We start from the raw sequence: 26,921 nt of genomic DNA, 5'->3' as shown, positions 1-26,921 counted from the left end.
AAACTCTGCAAACATTTAATCTTACAATGATGTTTTTGCCATTGGCTGCTAAATCAGCCTCTTTATATTTCTTGTACAACTGGCAGCATGTTTTGCTTGTGGGTGATAGTACACACTTGTCGAGCTTGGGTGATATTTCAATTTCACTTTTGTTAAACGTCCCTTCTGGATTATCTTTTCCAAATAAATTTGCCGTTAGGTCTTTCTTGTGGAAAGTTTCTGCATGACTGCCCCCACAACTGTCAAAACTTGTGAAAGACAAACAAGCTCAGGTGTCTCATTAACGTCTGAGAGTCAGTTTTACACCCACAGTACCAAATGAGTTTAGTTTAATTGCAGAAATAATGACCCCTCTAGCAATATAAATGATAATGCTAAATGTTACCCATTATAATATGAACTACCAGGAATATTTCTAAGGTGTTAATAACAGGACACGCTTGGGAAACACTACTCTAATAAGTGCAACCCAATATGTCAGCTGCTTCTTTTTTTTAATATTAGTTTGGAAAAAATTCTCATCTGGAGTGCATTGGTGATGCCTAAAATGCTGTCTAGATAGGCAGCTCTCAAGAGTTTGTAACAGACTCAAATAATATGCAAGATATAACAGGTGTAACAATGCCAAATGGATAATTTGTACCTCCTTGAAATTAGGAAAATCTAGCAAAAGGAAACCTCAGGGCCAATGTGCTAGTTCCATCCATTTCCTCTTGATTTAACCCATGGAACGGGGAAGGAAGGATGAGGAATGAGGTAATGTGGTAGCAAAGCCATCGTCCTTCACAGTTAGTCTATCTGTCATTGACCTGCTCAAACTACCCCCTTCAGTTTGCCCATAGGATCTCAGGAAATCAGGACTCAAGGCCAGAGAAAGAGTCTGTGACAGATAGTTAATGCAGCAAACAAACACTGAGCTTTAATGGTCACTTTAGCTTCTTTAGTGTTGAACAGACTGAAAAGAAGAAAAAAAAGACACACACACACACACACAACAAAACGGTGTTTTATCAGAGTGTAGTAACAGGAATGAACAAAGAGAGACTGTTAAAGGAGGAGTGAGAGAGACACTCCTGGACAATCAATGATGCGATGTTAAACAAGAGCTGAATTGATTCTCTTGATGTTCTTGCCAGGTAAAAAAAAAAAAAAAAAGAAAAAAAAAGAAAACTAAGTAAAAATTTTACTCAAACAGGGAGGGCCTGTTGCTGTGATGCATTATTAAGAAATGATTCAAGTTGCACTTAAATCACTAAAAATTAACTTAAGACTTGATTAAGGCTTGTTAGCAAGATTTGACCTGCATTAGAAATTACAGCCCCTGAGAACAGTGAGCTTGTTGTGATTAATGGATAAACTAGTAGTCGAAGATACTGACTTTTTTGAAGGTTATAATTTATTAGAACTTAATTTATACATTAATTAATTTATTAGACATAACTGATAAACAGAGACAGTGTACTAATGGAGGAGAACAGGAGGTCTTGATGCTCAGTAGCTGACATTCTGTTAAAATAAAAGTCTGAAACATTAGCCGATACTAATAATGAAAATAGCAAATATCTAGCGATATATCGGCTCGGGTGATAAATATTGGTCTACTATCAATACAACAAATACGACTGCTACTACTAATAATAACAATAATAACTATAACGATAATGATTTTTAGTATTATTACTTTTATGTCTCCTGACAACTAGGTGGCACTGTGCCAAAACTGTGCAGGTACCCTCAGGGCTAGCGCTTTACAATAAGATCTAATTTGATAACATTAGTTTACACAATAACTAACAAACTAACAATGACAAATATATTTGTACAGCATTGATTAATCTTTGTTACTGTTGGTTAATAAAAACCTTGTGCAAGTTCACAGTACATTAATGTTAACAGATACAACTTTCAATTTTAATAATGTATTAGTAAGTTTTTAACATAATATTGAGTAAGATTAATAAATGTTTTATAAATATTGCTCATGTTAACTAACATTGTCAATTATTGCTACAAAAAAAAAAAAAAAAAAGTGTTACCCCCTTAGGACATGGTTGTTACAACCACAAATTTTGGTTTGAAAGTGCTAAAATGTTGCGTAATTATTCAAAGATGCAAGAGGAGAAAAATAAGACTACTTATGAATACAAAAGTTGCCTTCACACTTTTGGTGCTTGGCCCTTAATGAACCATTAACATAAGGAATTTGAGACTTTACTTGGGCCGTGTCAGAGACACGTCTGGTGCCTGGACGCCTGTGTACCAAACCCATCACAAGAGAGCCATATCAATGAACTGCATCATTCACAGACAATCTTTAACAACAGAAACATTTGCAAACACTCAATGTGTGCACACCAACAGGTGAACAATATAGGGAATGTGGACAATAAACTGCATGTGGACAAAAAGCCAAGTGCACTACAGATCATGATATTTTACTACTCAGAGAGAGAAAGAAGGATTATTCTAATGTTCGGGATATGGTAAATTCAGCACATATTCGATGTAAAAATGTTTGAAATCTATTTAAAAAAAAAAAAAAAAATCTTTGGTCCGTACTCTCAAAACAACCTTTCCTACACAGTTACTACATTATTTTTATCCAACATTTATACTGGATGATCTCATCTCCATAATGCATTATGGCACATAAAGAATTACACATTGCTTTATTAAACATAAAAAAATGAGGAAATTGTGTACTTTCCCCACACAAACAATAAATTCATCTGTATCACTGTGCAAGAAAATTCCAGTGGTCTTCTTTGCCTGAAGGCATTTCGGTTTCTATCCGACAAAGATGTACATTCAACTGAGACTAATTTCATTAACCACCAGCAAAAAGTATAGTGCTGTCATTCACACACAAACTAGAAAAATAAGAAATATTGTATTACCCCGAGTCGTATTACTGTCTCTTTATAATTGACACAGTATTGGATATTATGCAAAACACAATCCAACTACATAAGTGAGTGCAGCTGGGCTGGTATTAGCTGCAGCAGGTCTGTAAGCACTGCAAAAGCCTGGATAAACAGAGCCGAGAGCCGACCGACCGGCCGGCCGGCATGCTGGGGATCTTCAGGGAAAAGGAGGATTTAATGCAAGGGAGTTTAGGCAAGCTGCACTGGTCAGACATGAACTCACTCAGACATTTGGCCAGATGGGTATCTGCTCGTCCTGAGCCGGTGAGGTCATAGTCTTGCCATAACAAGTCAATGTGCATTGTGAATGCAAAACTAAATCAAAGAATTCACAATAATGTGTTTCAACAGTGAACTCATAATGCCATTTCAAGAGATAAGTTTTTCGGCAGGGATGGTATTCATATGCTTTTGTTGAGGTTTGATTATACCTATAAATTTATATTTAAAATATAAAAATAATTGGTTTAACTAAAAAAATGTATTTTTGATGTCCAAAATTAGATACTACTTTAGTATTAGTCTGAGTAAATTTGACCAAAAAGAAGCTATATGACACAACAAACTTTAAATGATATTTAAAAAACAAGATATAAAATACAATGAAATGATGTGAAAAAATAATAATTATATGTAAACTGTACTGATCTATTCATGTTTTTGTCCCACTGGATTTCTTACAAGAACTTTACATGTGAAGAAGTATATGTGTTTGTGGATATATTCTGAGAGTTGTGAAAAATGCAAGCTGTTCTGCAAAGGCAATTTATTCAGAGGCAAGCAATAAGGGTGAAGCATGCAAAGATGCAAATTCTGTCATCAGATGGGTCCACATGATTTAGGATGAACTGATAAAACCAACTGCAAACCATATTTCACCGCACTCCAGATCGCCATTACAAGAGTACCTGAGTTTGGAAAACCAAACAAACTCACGTCCAAACCACAAACTGCAGTGAAAGCACAGTAAAAGCTTGGTTGGGCTTTTGTATACAGATAAGCAGATCCTCTGTAATGTGGTGCTGATAATCAAATCCTGTGAATACACTCAAAAGCACATGACTCGGGCCCATGGATGCTTTTATTTGGTGTGGATCAAAGGCCCGGTTCTGATGGGGGGAAAATAATCTTAGAAGAGAGAGCCCATGTCATTGTGCTCTATATCTCCAGCATGTTTTAAAATTATTCTTTCAGTCGGAAAGCACTCTACCACCTTTCAGCAGTGAGCAGGTGGTGAATCAAACAGTCAAGTGTGTGTGTGTGTGTGATGATGATGATGAGATGTCTTTGTAGTACATCCTGTACATGCATTAAGAGAGAGCAGCAGATGGTACAGGAAGGTATGGGATAGAGTCATACCACAATTATGCTCATACCCACCATCACCCACAGCAAATTCCAAACTCACTCACATTCACAGCCTTCTCTCGATTATCCCTAATTTTGCTTTAGAAACTGATTTTGAATAATTTATCTATAATAGGCATATTTTCCACATGAATAGACAGACAGATTAAAAAAACAGGAAAACGGTATAGAAAAGTCATTTTTGAGAAACCATCAGTCTCATGCTTGTTATACATTTGTGAATGTGAAATTAATTCAATGACAATGATACAATATTTAAAATGTTGCTTAAATTCATCGCCCACAAAAAGCATTGTGATTATATGCTAAAGAATCTACATAGTAATAGTAGTGCATATGCACCATTTGGCAATCACTCTCTGGCTTTTACTAGACAAAGCCATCAGTATGGACTTCATTTCACCAAATGGAGCACAAACCCTGATAATAATCAGGTTTGTGCATCAACAAATACCCAGTGCCTTTCATCAGGCCCAATTACCTCTTCACTAGGAGCCGAATACATTTCCCCTTTTAATATGATGTCTCCAAGAGCCACCCGTGCGGTTACGAGAGACTCATGCAGCATACTATAAACCTCTCGGCTTAGGGCACACACGCTCAAGTGCACTTTTTACCCCACGCATGCATATGGAAAGGACCATTCACCTTGCAGACCACAGCATCATTAAAGTCAACAAAGGGGTAAAAGCGCAGACACTCACATAACCTCTTAAACAAAGAGACTTCTCTACGATCGCTACGATGCAAGGCAGAAAGGCAAAGAGTAAAGTTTGTCCATGAGTAAATGGATTCGGTTTAAGTGGAGATGAAAGCAAAGCATTGAGACGAGGACGCTGTAAAAGACTAAGGGGCCTGGATTGACGTTCGTAACCTTGTCGCTCAGGAAGCGGCTTTATTTACCCGTAAAGAGGCCCAGACTGGAAACCAGGGCTCGTGGGCCGAGAGACTTCAGAGGGCTGGTGATACCAACATCAAAGGTTTATTGAGGAAGTAATGCAGGTAGTAACAAGGAGGTCTGGATATGAGATTAAGTAGTGCAGAGGCCAGCGTTCCGGCTGGGTTCGACTTCCTCGGTTTGTGTGGGACGAGCCAGAGAGGGGAACGCTGTCACAACAGCATTATCGCACGCGCTAACCGCTCGTCTTCACAGCTGGAGTTCTGGGAGAGATAAGGCTTTGTCAAGGCCCTTATTACCCAGCCTGGTGCCATTGTTAGCAGACTGTTTTGAAGTACACAAAGCCGCCTGCTTGAAGGGGCGCGAGGGTCTTTTGTTACAAGCCCCGCACTCCATTTTTAATCTGCCTCTGTCGTGCAAAAACACTACAAACCGAACAGGAAATGAGGCCTCATTCTTTCTCCTTTGTTCATGGAGTCATATCTAATATCACTATTACTATTTCATCCTGCCGGAGCAGCACACAGAGCTCTATATCCCCCACTGGGCGGCTGTGCTATTGGAGAGAGATTAGGGCGGACCGTGTAAGGTGTGCGTGAAGTCCTCGGTGTGTGGCTTTTGAAGAGCGACGAAAGGCTGTAAGAGTCTTTGAGCAACATCTCACCTGGCAGGTAGAAATGTGTCAGGTACTTTAGCGTCAAACCCACCTGCCGCTTCTCCTTTCCCCTCTACACATGGGCCAAACTACCGCCGCATGTGTCTTCAGTGAGACATCACCGCACAGTACTACAAGTCTTCATCTCTATCAGGCGACCTCCTTCTGTCCATCCATTCACAAAGCATCATCTCTATCAAACTCTGCTACCTTCTGACTGTCTGAAGCCTGTCCTTTATCTGTAGACTGATATGACTAGTGCTTTATCAGATTTTTTTTACTGGCCGATGAGGATATCTAGAGAGCAGGGTAGCCAATAAAATGGATATAGACACTACCGTTTGAAAGCTTTCAAAGAAATGTATAATTTTATTCAGCACGGATACGTTAAATTTCTCAAAATGGATAGTAAAGACATTTAGAATGTTACAAAAGGTTTGTATTTCAAATAAACATGGTTCGTTTAAAGTTTCTATTCTTTAAACATTAAGCAACAGAACAGTTATCAACATTGATATTAATAAGAAATGTGTATTGAGCAGCAAATCAACATAGATTGAAAGAATGATTTCTGGAGGATCATGTGACACTGAAGACTAGAGTAACTCTGCCCCCGAAAACTCACAGGTATAAATTGCATTTTAAATTTAAATATAATTTTTTTTATTATTATTATTGTAATATTATTTCACAATTAGCCTTAACTATATATACATATATATATATTTTATCAAATTAATCCAGTTATCATTTTAAAAACTAACAACTCATAAAAAAATAAAATCTTACCAATCAATTTTAATGGTAATATGTATTTACATTAATTTCTATAATTACATAACTTGATGAAAGCAACATAAAAAAGTCTCAAATTCAGCTTAAGTTAGCAGCCGCTAGCATTTGCTAATAAACAGTTTTTTTTCTATGCTCAACAATTTCTTCTACGAACCTTACATTTTATTTATTTATTTATTAATTCTTCGCATTTTGCATTGTTTCTGCTCATATGGGTCTCTTATTCCTCTTCGCAGCTTTGTTTCTAAGATTGACAATGACAGCTTTCTCTACCTTCTGTCACCATTTTTCTTCCTCTCAGCCTTTTCCTCGCCTCTACCTTTTTTTCTTTGTCTCATCATCCGTCACTCCACTATCAGCATTTCTATCTCCTTGCCAGTTTTTTACATTTCAATCACTCGCTCTTTCAGCTTTTGCTCTTAAAATGTATCTACAGTCATCTTTCACTGTCTGTGAGCTATTTTTCCCATACATTAATCTCCCTGACTACCATATCTCAGTCCAGAGAGTCCAGCCACACATACAGGTGTCAATCCATCAGTCTGAGTCAAGCAAACGGTTTAGAAATTCAACGCTCAATTCGTGTCATGTGAAAAATCCAGCTATTGCTGGCTAACCAAATAAAACCATTACTGTCACCGCACGTAATGAGAACAATTTTGTGCGTTTGAAGATTTTACATTTATTTCAATCCACTGAATGGTTTTGATCTCCTGCGCACAAGCAGAACTGGTGGTTTGTGGGTAATGAGTCGCAGTCATGCTTCAGACCACTGCATACTAACTAATCAGTGGCAACGATGCAGTTCAACACAGCATGCATGAGAGCCATAATTGAACAGTGAGAGGCCTAATTCACCAGAGAATTTACTAGAACAATGTGTGAACAAGTGTGAATTGGCCTTAATATGCCGAAAATAGACATTTATTCTCATCATTTACCACAACACAAAAGGGGAATGTGGAAATTTCTTTGGGAAATGTTGGTGATACACCACTTTTTGGCAAACACGGATAGGAAAGCGCTCACACTGAGTGAAATATGGCCACAAAGTAATAAATAACATTGGGACACTTGGAGTGCAATTACATTTAGAAATTATAAAAAATTGCTAAAAAAGCAGGGCTGGGCAATTTTTCCGATTTCATTGAATGAAATGGTTTGTCATGATTTTATTTGTTTTCAAATCACAGAAATAAATGATATTTTACAATATATTCAAATAGAACAGTTATTTCAATGAGTAATAACATTTTACAATTTTTATTGTATTTTTTATCAAATAAATGCAGCCTTGCTGAACATGAAATGCTTCCTTTAAACCCAAAACCTATATTATAATACATTAAAAAATACATTAGAATGTTATGTATCATGCACTCATTTTGCTGTATATGGCGTGCAAGTCCAAAGACAAAAAGGTAATAGCTCGCCGGATGCCAACTCCTTTGTCCAAATATTCCTCTCATGCTGTTGTGAATTTATCTAAATAAATAAATAAATGAAAGATGTTGACAATGGAGCCTGTAGCTCATTTCCTGCTAGGGGTCAAAGTTTGAGTGGCATTGCTATAGTAACCGTTAAGTGCGCGCGGTTCTCAGCATTTGGTTATTTACAGAAAGCGCTGATTGGGGTAGATTTTGGATGACTGCGAGTGACGGGCACTACGCTGAGGGAGATGCAGGAAGAGCCGACACACAGCTGCACAGTCGTAGTCCCTGACTTCACACAGCCCCGCATGCTCCAGCACTTCCTGTAGGAGCGCACCGACCTCCTGCGCTACTTCCTGCCCAGCGCTGAATCAACAAGCAGGGATAAGAACAGGAAGACAAACTACAAGGTGGGCAGAAGGGTGTGTGCAGAGAGGCCAGCGCTCCGGCGACTGGGTGTGTGGGTCGCCAGGTTCATCAGGAAAGATATCAAAGTATAAAAACAAAGGTAGGGAAAGTTGAGGGGAGAAAGAGTGACAGGTGAAGACGTCTGGACATCCTAACAGACAAAAGCTAGCATACTTACACGTCCCACAGGGGTTGAGACAAAGGCAGGAAGCTCTGGACTTCCCGTCCTCAAGGTTTGAGGAACTACAGCGTGACTATGACCTTCCAAGGCAAAGACAGCAAACAGAGGCCCGCTGGGCATTGGAGAGAGACATGACAGTGCAGAGGCATTCCACCGGGACACATGATATCACTGCAGATGACCCAAATAACATGCCATTACATTTCCTGTTGGTCTGAAGCACAGGAAGTGCCCTGCTGAAGAAACCCTGCCATAACAGACCTTAGAGTCTTCTGTGCAGTCTGCTTATTGTTTTGAAGTAATGTGGGGTGGTTTGATTTGGTGATTACATACATATGAGATGGTAACTGAAGGGCAATAGGTTTGACCCTGCCAAGATGATGCACTGTGCTCTTGAATGAGACACTTAAAGGGACAGGTCACCCAAAAATTAAAATTCTTTCATCATTTACTCGCCCACATGCTGTACCAAATCCATAAGGCTTTTGTTCATCTTTGGAACCCAAGTAAAGATTTTTTAATTTTCACTCATCATTTTTGTCCATCCACTGAAAGACCACACAACCAAAATTTTCAAGCTTCAAAAATGTAAACACATCCAAAAAGTAAGCCATATGAAATGTTTTAATCAGAGACTTTTTAAGAGATATGATTGTATTATATGCTGAACATAATTCATATAGGATTCTATTTGAATTCAGCTTTGATCAACACACATACAAATACTGTATACAACAAATATGGTAAACACTGAAGTGCAACTAAACTTGCTTGACACATGAGAACCAATAAGATCTGTTACATATGGGTAACCTAAAATGCTACAGGAGTATAAGATGACAGAATTTGAATTACATTTATTTTTATTTTTAATTCCAGATTTTTCCTGCAGGACTCTTCCTTTAGAAAGTGTCAAAATAAAAGTGTTTGCTAAATACTACTAATGCTGGGAACGTTTGAGAGGAACACGAGCCATGTAAACGATCCCAAAAACAATAATGTGAAAAAAGAAGAACACAGATATTGGATGGTCTATAAATGGAAAATAAATAGCTAAAACTCCTGGTAGTTTGCCCTTCAACACCTATTTTAAACCACAGCGTAATGTGAGTTTGAAGTATAAATAAAACCTATAAGGCTGAAAAATATATATATATATATATTTTTATAATTTAAAAATAACTTTAAAAATAACTGTTCACAAGCAACTAAACCCGAATGGGGGTATGTTTTGTATATATTTACATAATCTTGCAGACAATTCATGCAGTGGGAAGGAAGAAAAGACCAAGAGAAGACTTTAAGAAAGGTTTATTTGCTGCAGATAGGAGGTAAATGACATGGTGTCTGCCATGGGACTGATGACTGAATTAGAAGCATTGTAGTTAGACAGAGAAGACTCTTACCAGTTCACGTGGAAGGAACATGTCTTCCTGTCTGGCCACAACCAGACACACACTGTCCCCCTGCTTAGTACCGCGTAACATGGCCACAAGCTCCTCCTGAGAACGGCCAGTGATGTCCACACCGTTCACCTGAACACACACATGCAATGTTACAATGGATTTCATATGCACCTTCACACTAATGTGAAATGAAAATGATTAGTCTATTCTTGAAATATTCCATCTTACTCCAGAAAGAGACTCACTTCTAGGATCCTGTCACCTGACTGCAGACGGCCATCTTTGACAGCAGCTCCTCTGGGTAGGATGTTTTTGACGAGGATGGGACCAGGCCCGTGCACAGAAGAATCTCTGGTCACAACAGTGAAGCCTAGACCTTCGGGACCTATGTGGAGATTGAGATAGATCAGGATTAAAGTGACTGATGGACAACCTAAACCTAATTTGTCAGGAATACTGCAGTAACTCATGTGTGAAGCCTATTCTCTTCCCAGTCAGCACACTGTAAAAATATCACCAATTTTTCTGTAAAAGAAGCCATCATTTAGAAAGTTGTATTTGAAGTGTCATATGGGTGTATGATCACCTCATAACATGTCATATCTTAAAGATAAATCCAGTTCAATAAATAATAAATAATTGAAGGTTTCCATGAATATAATAAACAATGAGAAGACGAAATGGGTCTTAAGCAGAAAACCAGCATATTAGGATGATTTCTGAAGCAGTCTAATGGCTGCTGAAAATTCAACTTTGCATCACAAGAATAAATTACATTTCAAAATGCATTAAAATAGAAAACAGTTCCTTAAATTGTAATAATATTTTACAATATTACCGTTTAATCTGTGGTTTAATGAAATGCATCCTTGGTGTGAATTGGTGGACTTTTTTCAAAAACATTAAAATATCTTATTAGCCTAAAACTCTTGAATGCTACAGTAGGTGTATTAAACCATAGCAAATAAGATGCATTAAAATTGTTGAATTTAATGAACATCTGTTTTACAGTATTTACTTAAAACGGACTAATTTCGGGTTGATTCTCACCAAGCCCCACAGAATACATTAAGAACGCTTGGAATATATGCCACGAGATGCATAGGATGATTTTTCTACAGACTTGCATCCGCTTGAAAAAATGACAGTCACCATCTCTGACATGCTCATTCTGACATTTGTGTGTGTGTGTGTGTGTTACGAAAAAGGAAAGTTATACGCCTTTAGAATAACAAGGTGAGTAGTTACTCCTATAGGTCACACAGTTCCAGTAAGTTGCAATGGGTTAAATAAACTCAGTAAATTAAACAGCAGACAAACGCGACTACAGTCAAGCGCAGACCAGTACTGAAGTGTACAGCAGACATAACTTTGTTTTTGCTGTGTTGATTTAATATTGAGTAGGCCTATTATAAAAAAAATAATACTGTCATGTTCTTTCTTTCTTAATTTAAATTAAACTCAAGCCTGACAAACAACAGAAATATAATTAGCCATATCAGGACGACATCTGGAAGCTGACATTTACACTGTTCAGATGAAATCCAAGTGTTTCCAAAAAAAATAAAAAAAATAAGCATGACTAGAAATCATTCTCGTTTTTTCTTTCAGTCCAGATAAAAGGAGGATATTAAAGGAGTAGACTGCTGTCTAGCACAGGTGGTGGTCCATTTAAACCATGCTCCCGCCTTGACCTGTGCATATATTGCTTCTTACGGAAGTCTTGATGCTGTCATGGTGACTGATAGGTAGATTAGAGAACAGGCTACAGCCCCCAGTGTGACACGAGGCACGTCTTTAGGGTGGACATTTCCAGTCCTGTCCCCGAGCTCAGGGATAAAATGATGGACAGAGCTTGGGGGAGACGAAACTAAAGACTAGACCGCCTGAGGGCCAGTGGTTGTTCTTTAATGCTCCCTGCATTAGACTACAGAGGACAATACATTGAAGCCAGTCTGTGGAAAAAATGAGCGCAGCTGGAGCGTTCAGATGGCATTTTATGCTCGTCATTTAGCACAATCGTTTTACGGTCAGCACTTTTTTGTTCCAGCTATGAATTTATATCATCATTAATGGCAGAATCAATAAGAACTTAATAGACTTTGCAGCCTGAAATTATAGCTTCATTCATTCGGTTAGACTGCCAAAACCACTGACTACAAAGTTGACCAATGTTATAGTGAGGGAGAGAATCATTTTAAAAAGAAGTACATTCATTTAAAAGATCTTGCAGGAATTTCTTTGCTCTTTTAAAATGAGACTTTTAATGCACTATGCAATAGAGCCTGACCAATTTATAGTTTTGCCAATTTTATCGGCCAATTTGAGCCTGTCATAGATATATCTGCATATGCCGCTGATATGCTGAGACTTAATGATATAAAGTAAATAAACAATGTCCCCATCTTTAACTCTCACAATAAGCTTATCATACTCGTTTGCTACAGTAGGAGGGCCCTATGACTTCCACAATGCAGAAAACGTGGACAGAATCATAAATCCAGTTATAAAAAAAACTTAATTTATTGTACGTGGAATTTCATGGAAATAGTCTTTTGTGCATGTATATGTGTTCATGTGTTTATGTATATATATTCTGTTTATGTATATTATGTATACTGTACAGTACAAATGAGAAGTGTGTCCAACATTTTGACTGGTACTGTACTATAATATACTGCACAAAAAGAATATCAGCTGATACATAAATAGAAGACTTTTTTTCTCTCCTTTTTCTTTCTCTCCTTAATATCGTCTCAGCCCCCCAAAAAAACATATTGGTCAGGCTCTACTATGAAAGCACTTAAAACTTTTAGGGTCCAAGGATACCCAAGGGGTTAAAAAAAAAAAAGATTTTAGATCAAATAAGATGACAACATCTCAATCCTACATGCAACATTTAAAAGAAAAATTATTATTTTTAATTTTTTTATAACTCAACAAAAACTGTTCTGATGGAAGACCATCAGAAATCCCACAAATGTTGTTCCAAATGATCATACAGCTGGCTGAACATAGAATTTCTAATTAAATAATACTGAAATGTTAAGGGTTTATGGATTCCCAGCATGCACAGAAACAAAGATGGCATAGTTCAAGTCACATAATATATGTCCTACAAAATTCTAGGTATATGACTATCAAAATGAAAGACCAATATATTGTATTATTTTGCATGTAGTAAACAAACTAATTCAAACTGACAAGTCAAAGTATTGTTACTTAGGACAATTAAGACAATACTTGAAAGATCCTAAAAATCTGAACACATCATGTTGTCTTGAAATTGTCTCAAATCCTTTTTTACAGTGCATCTATCCCGGTTTTTACCTTTCTTAAGGTCGATTCGGAGCCTCTTTCCACCTCTTTTGTTCTGGTTTTGTAGAGGTGATGGTCCCAGGCTGTTTTTCAGGAGGGGGCTGTCAGCACTTTTGCTTCTGGGGGTGGGTGAGAGACTGAGGGGTAATGGGGAGCCAAGAGAGCGACCCTCTAGACTGCTGTTGGACTCCTGAAACTCAGCTTGCCATCCTGAGCAAGACTCCACAGGCCTCACGATTGGCTTCACCTTCAGCGGTGGAGGGTCTTTGGTCCGTGTGGATGTGTCAGGGTTTTCTGAGTTGAAGAGGTGGCTGATTACACTCTTCTCAAAGCGCTCTTTATTAAAAACTGGAACAACTTCTAAACGAACGATAGATGAACGCATGGCTTCTCGGAATACTTCCTGTGCTCTGGTAAAAGACAGAGGGAGGAAGAGATAAGGAACACCGGAAATATAGAAAAAGCAATTAAGAGACAATCAATTTTTTATAATTACTTGCAAGTTGTTTGATGAAAAAAATGAACCTGGAAACTAAAAAAGGTGGAATTTGTAATATATTGAATAGTATTGGTTTAGATAAAACTCACTCTGACATTTATTCTGACAGCATAATTGGGGTTATGACTAATGAGTCCTACGCATTACAAATGACAAAGCAATCCACCTCCTTCATTTCTGCCTGACTGATTTAATTTAAAAACCATCCATCCATCCTGAGCATAATAAGATTAATGTGACATTCTACTGGATAGAAGTAATTCTCCTTAGCGCAGATATGTATACATAATATATGCATAATGCACATGATGACCATGGAGCAACTGGGTAATGTTTCAACAGGTATGGCAAGGTCTTCTGACCGAACTTTGGGTTCTCTTCATACTATGATTCGTAACTGATGCAAATCTAACATTATATGTCCCAAAACCCAATGGCTGGTCAGATCCTGACAGCTTTGGCTCAGGTTGACAGTGTGCAGTAAATGCAGTGTAAGAGAAGAAGATCTGCTACACACCAAACACAGCACAGTAAATGACCATGACTGCTGGGTGGGCTCTGTTGCTGTGGGTTGAGTGTTTTTCTGCTTTTGAGACCAGTCCAGAGTTGATAGCCATAAATAGAGTACAACAATGGACACCATGCTTGTTTTTACAAGCATGAAACGAACAGATAGGGCTAAAACTAAGTATCACGATAGGAAGGAAATTATATCAGGAGGTGGAGACACAGAGAGCAGACTAGAAGGTGAAAAAAGTAAGAGACTCACTGTGAAAAGGATTTGTCCATTAATTCAGTATCATTAATTTTAACGATACACTCGTCGTCCTGAAAGATGCCTTCCCTTTTGGAGCGACTGTTTTCTTCCACTCCTCGAATGTGCAGACCCAGAGCCCTGAGAGAGAGCAAACCATAAATTACCAACAAAACAGAGCACAACACCAGCCAGCAACTGGCCATGACAGGCTGCGCTATTGTATTATAATAGAACAAAAGTACACGGAAAACACAATAATTACCCAGTAATTACCCAGTAATTACATAATTACAAAAAGCTACTTATTCAAGTAATAACATCAACACAGTCCACACCAAATTAATGTAGAGAACTTTCTCTTATATGCATTTGGCTTTGTTAAATTTGTGTTCCAGATCTGTTTAAGACATTGTCCCCTCTAAAGCTTTATCTGCTGATGTCATTTTTGAACATTAAGTGCTTCACACACTTTCATCTTATAAAATGTAAGACTTATTTTTCTTTTTTTTCAACCATTTTATGAATTAATTACATCTATAAAACCGTATCACTCCTTTACTAATGCTTAGATTTTTGCCCTCCAAAGCACCATGAGAAACCCACATACACAGTTGCTTGGCAAAACACAAGGCATAAGAGCTATGGCTGGCAGTGATAAAGACTATGAGGCTGGAGAAACTCATAAAGCAGGAGCATGAACGGCAGACGAGTATTAATCCCTCAGTCTTCACCCGCAGGCGCTGCATACAAGCACATTCACCCCAAATAACACATTTATACATTACAGCGGGCCGTAGCAGTGTCTGCAGTCCTATAGAGGCTTGGACAAATTATAGAAGATACCTTTGCAGAAATTCAGATGGACGTTTGGGGAGACACACTGGACTGAAATGGTTTTCTCTGAGAGGTGATATTTGACTGGAGGGATAAAGGTTGAGGTTTCAGTAAGTATATGAAAGAGGCTAAGTATATTCGTCTTTAGCTGCTGACAGGCATCTTACAGCAGGAGCCATAATAACCAGCCGTTTATGATTCTACACATCACTAAAAACATTCAGATGTCCACAGCTACAGCACAGATCAGCTTCAACTGCTGTTCTACTGTATGTGGCCTTACTTTAAATTCAGTAAGTTTGGGGACGCTAAGATTTTCAAAATGCTTTTGAAATAAGCATGTTATGATAACCAAAGATGCATTTATTTGATAAAATGCAGAATTAATATTATTAATATAAGTAAAGTTATTTTATAATTTCAAATAACAGTTTGAAGTTGTTTTACAATACAACCATTATTTAAAAATACAACCATTAGTTCATTAAATATAAGTTACAATTTTTTTATTTTTTTATTTTAGCAACGTGTTAAAAATGTTTAGAAGAATTTTTCATTGACAGTTTGTGTTAAGTAATGAATTAACTAATGGCAATTAATAGAGATTTAATGTAAAGTGTGACCAAACAATAAAGAATCAAAACATTTTCAAACAATATCTAGGGCATGTTGTAGGCCAGATTAAAATGTGATTAAGTTTGAAAAATAAATAGAGAACAGTGCATGCATATTTCATATACAGTGGTTTTGTGCATTGTGACCAGTTGATGGGGAAAATATTCTTAAAATCCATTCCAAAAATTGTTGAAATAATTATTCACACTATTTTGAAGTGTCCACGATAACAATATTGTGCATATCCATTACCGTGATATATTACCTTACAGAACACAGGCACATGTCTAGTGATTACCCCACGAATCATTATATAAAGCAGCCCTTTAAACAACCAAACCATAAACTGTAAAATAGTCTAATCACAATAAAATCATGAAAACCATAAAAAGCAGTAAAACTGATACATCTATAGTTAAAGATACAGCCTTTCTCCAAGAATATGTTACCACTGCAACTTATCATTCTGCATTCTCAACTAGTCACCTAGTAAATTTAAGAAGCCCTAATAAAAACGAATAACGTCTCCTATTATCACCTTCAGACTAAATAAAATGATCAATAACAAAAACAAGTGTGCATGAAAGCTCTCCAAAAACACACCAGAGGTCAGATTAGCGGTCTGGAATTTGGAGAACGACACGGGTTCTGGAGTGAATTAGTCTTGTGTTGGTGTAAGACGTGGGTGTGTGACCTGCTAATGCTCAGGAAGGATCTTTTCACCCCTCCATTAGATGTGCTAAAGGCTTCCCGTCCACATGTAGTCACTCTGCATTAGCTAACTGGCCTGTTTACGTTATCGCTCGCCTCGCCACTGGAGAATATTACGCCAGTCTTAAGATGGGGTGACCTTTGACACGGAGGGAGAGAGGGGCACGGCATGTCTAAAGGAAACAGATGGAGGTTACGGCCTGTGGGAGACTTGAGTGAGGGGGATGATGGAGAGATACAAGAGGAGAGAGAGAGAAATGAGAGAAAAAGACTCAATCCTGCAGGGAGGTATCTGTCTTTATTAAGACTGCTGTGCTGTCTCAGTCCCTCGTGACTCTCTCTGATGACTCAGTTTCAGTCAGGAAGAGAAAGAATTACTTAGTGCATGTCAGACAATAAGAGCGCTCAACCATAAAAACATCTGCTCATTAACTGAGCCATTCCACAGAAGTTCATGCCAGGTGAAAGTTGGGCAAATTTAATCAGAAACTGCACTTTGAAGATTGTGTGACCTCCAACAGCCAGTCTTCTGCAGGCCAAATCAAAGACATCAAAATCAGGACAGCTTAAATTTGTTCATGAACCAAAAAATCCAAACTCCAAAACAATCACCAAAGCTAAACTAGGGATATAATGAAAAACATACGCTGGTAATGTGCTGCTGCAGTACATTATTATATTCAAATTAGCCAATGGGAGTTGGAAAAAAGTATGTAAAACTTCATAAATGACAGTTTGATATTGTGAAAAAAAATTCCACTTAGTAAATATTTTAAATATAAAAAAAAGTTATTTCTAACCAGCATTTTCTCAAATATATTTGCATTAAATCAGCCACTCAACTCTCTACTATGCTCTACTACTATCACTATCTAATATCATTAAAAACTAAATCCATATGCACCATAAATATTAGTTGGCAGTATATCAAATATATATATATATTATTATATAATAATAATAATAATTATTATTATTATTATTATTATTATTATTATTATTATTATATGCAAATGAAACAATTTAATTTAAAATTTTTAAACTAATAATAAAAATTTATTTATTTATTTTATTTGTATTTTTTTACGTTTGGGTTCAGTACGATTATATTTATTTTTAAAGTAATGAATAACTGTATTTAGCAAGGACACATTAATTTGACCAAAATCACAGTAAAGATATTCATGTTACAAAAGATCTCTATATTAAATAAATGTTGTTTGTTTAAACTTTCTATTCGTACAATAATCCTGAGAAAAATATATCAGGGTTTGTCTAAATTATTAAGCAACTCAAACGTTTTCAACATTAAAAATTATTAGTGCTTCTTGAGTACCAAATCGGCATATTAGAATGATTTCTGAAAAAGACTAATGATGCTGAAAATTTAGCTTTGCAATCACAGAAATAAATGATATCACTTATCAGCTGGTATAATGGTAATATTATATACATTTTACCAACCTCAAACAAATAAATAACTTATATTGAGTATATCTCATATGGTTACTGATATATATATAGTAAGACATCAAAAACTACAGTAGAATGAACAATGGAGAAAGCTTAAGTTAGATATAAAAACTTAATCTAACTTATTCTTACAAATGGTTTCGCCCAACTTTCCAATTTACAACTGAAGTACTTAACTTTTAACCTCTCTCATTTACCCTACAAAATGTGGTGATGAGTTTCCCTGAGCCAGCAGCAATCAATGCTGACCCCCAGCCCTGCTCCTGCCATCAAACAGAGCTGTGGGTTTATATACTGCTGACCCGCTCCAAACAGCAGCTGCAGCAGTCTGACCACCACATGATGCCCAGCTCTCTCCCACAGGGACACACATTCTTCACTTGCTTTACCTGTTCCTCACCACTGAAGCATTAAAGAAAAAAAAAATGTCTTGTCCACAACCACAAGCTCATCCACATATGGCTTTCATCTGTTCAGTGTTCAGCAACTCAGCCCTGATGAATAACAGTGTCTATGCAGGTATACAGAGCTTAGCCAAGCAAATAAAACTAACAAAAAAAAAAAAAATACAATTCAAGATTATGAAACAATACAATTGCACTAGAATCTTTGTTATAATAAAACGAATAACTAAAAATAAATGCATAAATAAACTCATGCAAATAACCACAAATAAACTATATATATATATACACACACTGTTCAGGACGTTTTAGATATGGTTGGTGGTTGCTTCCATCGCAACGTTGGAAATATTTTTGTTTTAAACCATGAAGGCAAGCCAATGGATATCACACATAAGCAACGTGCAAACTTTGCCCAAGTGTTATGACGGTGAATGACTGATTCTCTTAGAGATGACGAGAAACAAATCTACTTCAACATATGCTGAAATGGTAAACAGATACGTGTTTTAATTTATTCCCTTAATATTTATATTGTGAAAAAAAAATAAAAAAAAAATAAATAATAATAATTCATATTAAACAGGTTGTTTTTGAAAGTTGGTAATGGAAATACGTTAAGCTTTTTATTTCATTGATTTTTATTGATGACTCCAGTGTTAATATTTTAATTAATGACCTATATCATCGTATAATAGACCTGCTTTAAAATACCTTTTTTTTTTAACATTTTGAGTAAATAGCCAGCGAGTCAGTTATGTGGTAGTATTCACAAATTGCAAAGTGGTATAAGGGCAGGGACATTTTCATTGAAGACAAAAAAAATTCTAATATCACAGGATGAGTCATTAATATTTCTCCTAAAATTATTTTGTCAACTTTAAGTAGTATACTAGCATACAATAGCCCAAAAGCTAAAGAAAAAAAAACATTAACTAAAAGCTACAAACACCCACTTCTGATTCACGATTTCAAAAGCAGAAGAGCAGCACAAAACATTCCCACAATCCCCCACAACAAAAAACACGCAGACACAAACAAAGCTCTGAAATGTGTGCAGTGCAGCTTTAGATTTCTCTAGCGCACGTCACCATGCTTTAGGTAAGACATGCATCACAGGAAAGTGTGTGTTTGCGTGTGGAGGAGAGAGAGTGAGAAATGGCGCACTAACCTTCCGCTGAGAGAGGAACAGTAGGGCACCACGTGTATTCCTAGAGGCCCTTGTTCTCCTGAAATCTCCACTGTCTTTGTGAGGCTGTTGCTGCACACACACACACACAAGAACAAAACCCATCAGTCACAATATTAAGTCGTCAGACGGCACAGCATACACCCGTGTAAACTCACTGTCTCCTGGCCCTCAGATCTCCCACATGCACGGGTGCAGAGCCGTCGTACATGTCTGTGTTAGTCAGCTCTCTAGCACATGATCCTGTTTTCCTACATTCCCTGCTGAAATAGTTTCCATGATGTCTGCCTTTCTGACTAATTTTCAAATGTTCCTCTTTTTTTCCCCGTTTTCCCCTTTTTCAGCAGTTAATGTTCTTGGCATGTGGTGTGATGATATAGCGGGAGTGTAAGTGGATAACTGTGGACAGAACGGTTCGTTGCACTGCAGTGGCGATCATCCGCCTTTAATCCACAACTAATAGCTCTTCATGGTGGAATATTTGCAGAGTCATACATGAGTGAGTACAGTGAGCCACTGCAGGAGCTGAAGAGAGAGAAAGACAGGCACAGAACGACCCACAGTGGATTTGAAATTAAGCAAACTTGACACACCAAACTGTTAGAAAGCATTTTATGAAATGGGTAATTCTGAAAGCTGATTGGTCAGTGCAGTCTTTCATGTTTGGCTGGTTCGTTCCCATTAGCCCCTGCTGGTAAACTCTGTAACAACAACGTCTGTTCCCAAAAAGCTGGGGTTGGTAAGATTTTGAATGTAGTTTATTTATCTTTAACCCTCTGGTAAAAGATAAACCCTATTTTCTCCTGATTACCCCGAAAAGAACTTAAATTACACTTTCAGTTTTGACCATACAGATAAGAGCAATGCATCAAATAACAAATATTCTGTGATAAAGTAATCCATATGAAAACAACGTGATGTCCATTTTTCACATCTCCCTTCATTATCTTCTAATGAGACACGCCCCCGCGCTGAACGCTCTATTCAGATTCTAATGTTTCAAAGTTTACAAATATTCTCAGCTCTTTTCAACATTAATAATAATAATAATAACAACAATAAATGTTTTTTTTTTTTTTTTTGTCAGATCAGATCAGACTGTTAAAAGGATTTCTGAAAAATTCTAGGCTACAAGCTACATTTCTAAAAAAAAGTCCCGGGAACCAATGTTCTGTATGTGTTTTGTATTATTCAAGTGATTTAACATTTTTAATTTTTCACAAACCACACATAATTATTATTTTTTTCTCAAAAACACAATAATGTACATACATGCTGCTCACATATTAATATAACCCAGTTTCTGCTGATTACAGTGAGACTAGACTTTAGCCATTTAGCATTTAGACATTGACACAAATGTCAGAGCATGACAAAACTTCTCCAGGCCCCAAAAATACCCTTAGACCTCAGAGGGTTAAAGAAGTCACTTTCAAACATATTATACAGCAAAAATTAATATTATGAAATAATATTACATAAATAATTTTTTTTATATAAATATTTTTAAATATCTTTTATTTCTGTGATGTCTGTGATTGCACATGATTCCTCAGAAATATTTCTAAATGAATTAATTACCGCTCAAGAAACATTTATTTTCACTGTTGACATTTGTGCTGATTGGATTTAATGTGGAAACTTTATCATCTTTAATCAAATTTATCTTTGGTAAATAAAAGGCTGAACAGCATTTATTTGGGAGAAAAAAAAAATCATTAATTGCCGAATAAAAGTAGTAATCTTTTTCAAAAAAAAAAAAAAAAAAACATTTACTGACCTCAAACCTTCAAATAGTACTGTATATCTCTAACTTTTGTGGATGCACTAGACAGACATAAGGCTACAATTGAGATTTGCAAAAACAAACCAAATAAAATATGGAATGAAGTGAACGTGTTACAGAGCACTTTAGTTTATGTGCGAGCCACTAGTTTAGACTCATATGTTGTCTGGAAATGAAAGCGTAACCAAATCTGTCTCTATTACTGTTATTTATTCATCTTAGCTTTTTTGCTATAAATTTTTTCTTGATCACATTTACATTTAATCATTTAGCAGATGCTTTTATCCAAAGCGACTTACAAATGAGAACAATAGAAGCAGTCAGGTCAACAAGAGAACAACAACAGAATACAAGTGCCATTACAAGTCTCAGTCTAGTATAGAACGCATAGCCAGGTGTATACATTTTTTTTTTTTTTTTTTTTTTAAAAGACAAGAAAAGGAAAAGTACTGATCAGAAACTAGTAGTACTTAAAGGGATACTATACCCAAAAAAGAAAATTATATCATTAACTGCTCACCCTCATGTCGTTCTAAAAGACCTTCGTTCATCTTTAGAAAACAAATTAAGACATTTTTTACGAAATCCTGAGAGCTTTCTGACCCTCCATAGACAGCAACACAACTTAAATGTTTCCAGGTCCAGAAACGTAGCAAGAACATCAGTAAAATAGTCCATGTGACATCAGTGGTTCAACCATTTTTGTATAAGGCTACAAGAATAATTTTTGTGTGCAAAAAATAAAAATAAAAAACTAAAATAATGACTTTTTTTTAAAATGATCTTCCTCATCTGGTCTGCTGCGGTGTGCCGCCATTGTGGAGAGTATCACTTTGCATGCGCTTGATCTCCTCTGCATATAAACGTGTTCAACGTAAGCAGCAGCAGCATGCACATGCATTGTTTGTGTTTCAAAGAGGAACGAAGATCTTACGGGTTTGGAATGACATGAGGATGAGTAATTAATGACAATTTTCATTTATTAACTATCCCTTTAACAGAAAACGAGTGAGAGCCAGTCTGCACTGAATCAACAAGAACAATGCTTTATAAAGTTTGATGAACTTGAAATAGTGTGGACACTACAACATACAGTACTAAGCCCTGAAGAACCTCGTCCTCGAGTTAGTCTCGGAGCCGAGCCTATTGTTGATGATCAGCCCTGAAACAACTTCAAATACAACACGTTCTTGAATTCAAGGTTAAACTCTCAGGGGGGGTTAATTTCACTTTGAATAGTCAAGAAAACAAACACTAAAAAGGGAAAAATATAAATATATAAGGGAAAAAGAAATGCTCAGATCCTTCAGGAATTATTCTGATATGCTGATTTGCTCAAGAATCATTTGTGATTATCGATGTTAAAAACAGTTGTGCTGCTCTTATATTGTTGTAGAGACCGCGAAGCATATCTTTTCAGAATAGAAAGTTCAAAAGAACAGCATTTATTTGAATAAAGAAACATTTTGTACAAATATAAATGTCTTTACTGTCATTTAGTGAGTTCTTGTTGTATAAAAATATTAATTTAATTAAAAAAATGCAGCACTTTATCAGCAACAGTTATAAAGATGCTTTTACTAATTTTAATAAATAATGCATTAGAAATGCACAACAATACAAGTTTGTGTCAGCATCCTACTGCTTTAAACGTCCATGAATCAGATCAAACTGTGACACTGAGTTTAACCATTAATTTAGACACATTCACTGCAATTTTATTGTAACGGTGGCTCTTTGGTTGAAATTATCAGCCATCTGTTGAAGAAATAAAAAACTACTTTAAGCTAATTCAGAGGAAATATATAGCAAGATGTATATCAAATAACATCAAAAGGCAGAAAAACAAAGATTGCTTTCTCTCAGCTTAATAAGATCTGCAATAACCACATAATGATCAGTTGTACTGTAATGATGCCATTGTTCATGTTATCTAAAGGCTTTGAAGGACATACTGTCTCTTTGGTCTCTGTAGTGATTTCTGTTTTCCTGACGCTTAAAGCTCCAACACTCCCAAACAGGCATCTTGCCAAATAATTTACTCGTGTATATATATATATATATATATATATATATATATATATATATATATATATATATATATATATATAGGCATATACAAGACATATATTTTTACTTAATAAATTAAGAAAATTAACAAATAATTCAGTTTTGGTTCATTTTTGTGCTGCGCAAAAGGAAACCAGATGGCAGAAAGCAGCATCCTATTTGTCTTTAGGGTTATTTTATGCACAAATATTTGTTTTTATTGTGAATGTACACAAATAAAGGCAAACCGTTTACAATACCGATTATCATCATGACCAAAAAGAGTAGTTGCTTCCACACGGAAAAAAACTCAAGTGATTGCACTGGCGCAGGAAGCATGCACACAATTTGACAATTGACAATGCAGCCTGTTCATTATCATAATAAAATACAGTCAGTCAAACATATGGAAAAAAAAAAACACACTGCTCAGTTTAAATATGTAGTCAAATCTGTGCCATTAAGTGTTATCACAGTACCGCCATGATGTTATGCAAAACATTTTGTTTTACGTGGATATTGGAATGCGAGTGAAGTAGGCTACATAATAAATATTCATTTGGCATTTAAATACATCACGAATATGGAAACATTTGATTATGTGTTGAATGAGAGACCCAACCTTGGTTTCAGTTTCATTTTATCCTAAATCAATTGGGTTATATTGCTCTAACTTCTTAAAAGCCTATTTTTCTTTTGTTCTTTTCTAAATACTGTTAATTGAAAGGATTTGTTGTGGAGTGAGGGGAACTAAAATAGCTTAGCTATGTTTACGGTTTATTATAATGTGTAAACATTTTGCGTTGGTATTAGGCCTATTTATGAATTAAATAATGACTTACACGCGACTTATGTTTTTGTTCTATAAAAAACTATTTTTTTTTAGACATGTAGCGTAACCATTTAACTGATTGTATTTAACAATCAAAATTCCTAACGGTCGGTTAACGGTTAACTGGTTAAAATGAACATCTCTAAAATACACCCTTCTCCAAGCTCCTGTTTGATTTCAATTCTCTCATTTTTCCTGAGGTATGTAGTGCAGATTGTGTCTGACTGTGTGTGAGAGTCTATTTGGAGAAAGAGCTGAGACTGTTGAGATGCTAATGCAGGAGAGAGCGCTGAAGACTCAACACTGATAAGCTACCCTAGCACAGATAACTCTGTCTGAGAGCGAGACAGAGAGAGAGAGAGAGAGCAAGAGAAAGATGGGGTTTAAACACAATCACCATGAGAGAGAAGCCGCAAACAACAACAAAGGAGAGGGGGGGGGGGGGGTGCTGGTGGGACTGTGGTAAGCATGAGTAAATCCTGTGAAGTGCAGTTTCATCAACTCACCAGAAGTTTCGTTAATCAAGGCCGGCTCAAATAAGAAATTTCAAAGAGACTCAGCTCCTTGAGGAGGGGCTAGGGAGCCCCAAAATAATTAGTCAGGCTTAAATTAGGGTTAAAAAAACAACAACATTCTCAGCACCCTTCCATCTTGCTCTCCCTCTTTCACTCTCCATTTCAAAAATTTGTGTCCTAAATTATGTACTATACACTATGCACTCACTCTACTATATGCTATTTATTGTATGAGTTTTAAAGTTAAGAGGGACACTTCAGGGGAACTAGTCCTGCTGCTTTGCCATCAGCTGTAATCTTAGAAAAATATAAATATGTTATTTAAATATATTTAAATTTAATCATTTCCATATTTTATAAAAATTTATATCTAACAATATTTCTAAATATTGCAGTTGTTACTATATATATATATATATATATATATATATATATATATAGAGAGAGAGAGAGAGAGAGAGAGAGAGAGAGAGAAGGGGAAAAAATTGACAATATTAAATAATTTTTTTTTCTCTACTTAGTTTTGTACAGTGCATCCTGGGATTGCCTTCTCTACAAAGGCTATAATTTCACACAATCTGGCTCAAATAAAATATGTTACTAGGCAGCATAATGAAGTTGCCTACCTTTTGGATCAGCCTTACAATAATGCCTGTTGAAGCAGCCATACTAAAATTTGAAACAGAGCTCGGAACCCTTGTTTTTTTTTCATTCATTACCTTACTCCTACTTTTCCTCTTTGGTTAAACATCCTGCATCAATAGGCAAACAATGACAGGTGAAGAAAGCCTGCCACGTCGTCCCTGAAAGCATGGCAGTGAAACAGGAAAAGGGGCACTTGAGCAGGTGTCCTCTTTATTTACTTGCTCTCTCTTCCATACAGACAGAAGGTACAAAAAAGGGAAATAAAAGGCAGATAGGAATAAAAGAGAGCAAATTACCAAAGCTCTCTCGTCTTTTCAACTCTCCATCTTCAAAGTGCTGAGCTTCAGCAGCTTTGCACAAATAAGAGCACTGGTTCAGATTAACAGTCTCTCTTGTGATTGTGTACGGGCCGAGTGTGGGTCCGTTTCGCAAGGGTTCCTAGAGAAACATGCAATACTTCTCCTCTGAATGAAGGACCATTTGAATACAGTTGCAGTTTCTTTATGCGTCGACTATTGTGTTGCGGATTTGGAGATGTCTGATGTAGGTTGGAGAGGATTGGGTAATGGAAAATGTATGTGAAGAGGTGTGAACAAGGCTGTGTGTTTACCTGCGAGTGTTTAACCCAGAGTAAAGCTCCCCTACAGGGTTGAAATAATCCTCCTATTCAAAAGGACTATAATTCGGCCTCACAATCAGGGATCCAGTCACTCAACAGGGATGCAGAAAGCACCGCATGTACAATCACGCTCTCAGTCTCCAGCTGCTAATATGCCAGACTCACAGCATTAAAGGATGACTAATGTTAAACCCGTTTACCATCGGAATAAATAGAGAGGTTAGTAAAACTTCACACAAAACACACTATCAATGGAGATCCATGGAACAAATGTTTTGAATGTATTATATGAGTTGTGAAGTTGTCTAAATCCTCTTTTTAAGGTGGGATTATTTTATATAGGTGGAGGAATTTCTAGTTGGGGGAAGTTTTCAGTTTTACAAGTCAGTACAGATCGTCACTTGCATGACATCCCTTATATATATATACCTCCTAACAACCTGCCTTTTACTATTTTTCCCAGTCAAATAATTGATTTGAAGTATTTCCACAAAAGCTCTCAAAATGTGCAAGTCGTCAATTACACGGTCATCAAGGATACGCAGAGCGAATGTAGACAGCCACGCCATCTTTTCCAAAACTCTCAGTTTTGGTCCGTTTACACGGAAAC

The 26,921-nt window shown here is 36.5% G+C and overlaps 1 protein-coding gene across 9 annotated transcripts in view; it reads right to left on the bottom strand.

The window, feature by feature from the left end:
- Positions 1–26,921, bottom strand: part of pard3bb (par-3 family cell polarity regulator beta b) — a 287,760-nt gene that overhangs the window by 158,875 nt on the left and 101,964 nt on the right. For all 9 annotated transcript variants that reach the window (XM_052565052.1, XM_052565050.1, XM_052565049.1 and 6 more), the window contains exons 7-11: positions 19,848–19,937; positions 14,652–14,777; positions 13,396–13,793; positions 10,311–10,450; positions 10,066–10,194 (exon numbers count right to left, since the gene is read on the bottom strand). In XM_052565052.1, the coding sequence (XP_052421012.1) occupies positions 10,066–10,194; positions 10,311–10,450; positions 13,396–13,793; positions 14,652–14,777; positions 19,848–19,937 (883 nt within the window). The remainder of the gene's footprint in view (positions 1–10,065; positions 10,195–10,310; positions 10,451–13,395; positions 13,794–14,651; positions 14,778–19,847; positions 19,938–26,921) is intronic.

The sequence above is a fragment of the Carassius gibelio genome, chromosome B9 (assembly GCF_023724105.1).
Source record: "Carassius gibelio isolate Cgi1373 ecotype wild population from Czech Republic chromosome B9, carGib1.2-hapl.c, whole genome shotgun sequence".
Lineage (NCBI taxonomy): Eukaryota > Metazoa > Chordata > Actinopteri > Cypriniformes > Cyprinidae > Carassius > Carassius gibelio.
Note: the sequence above shows the minus strand (reverse complement) of the source record. Positions and strands in the feature narration are given on the sequence as shown.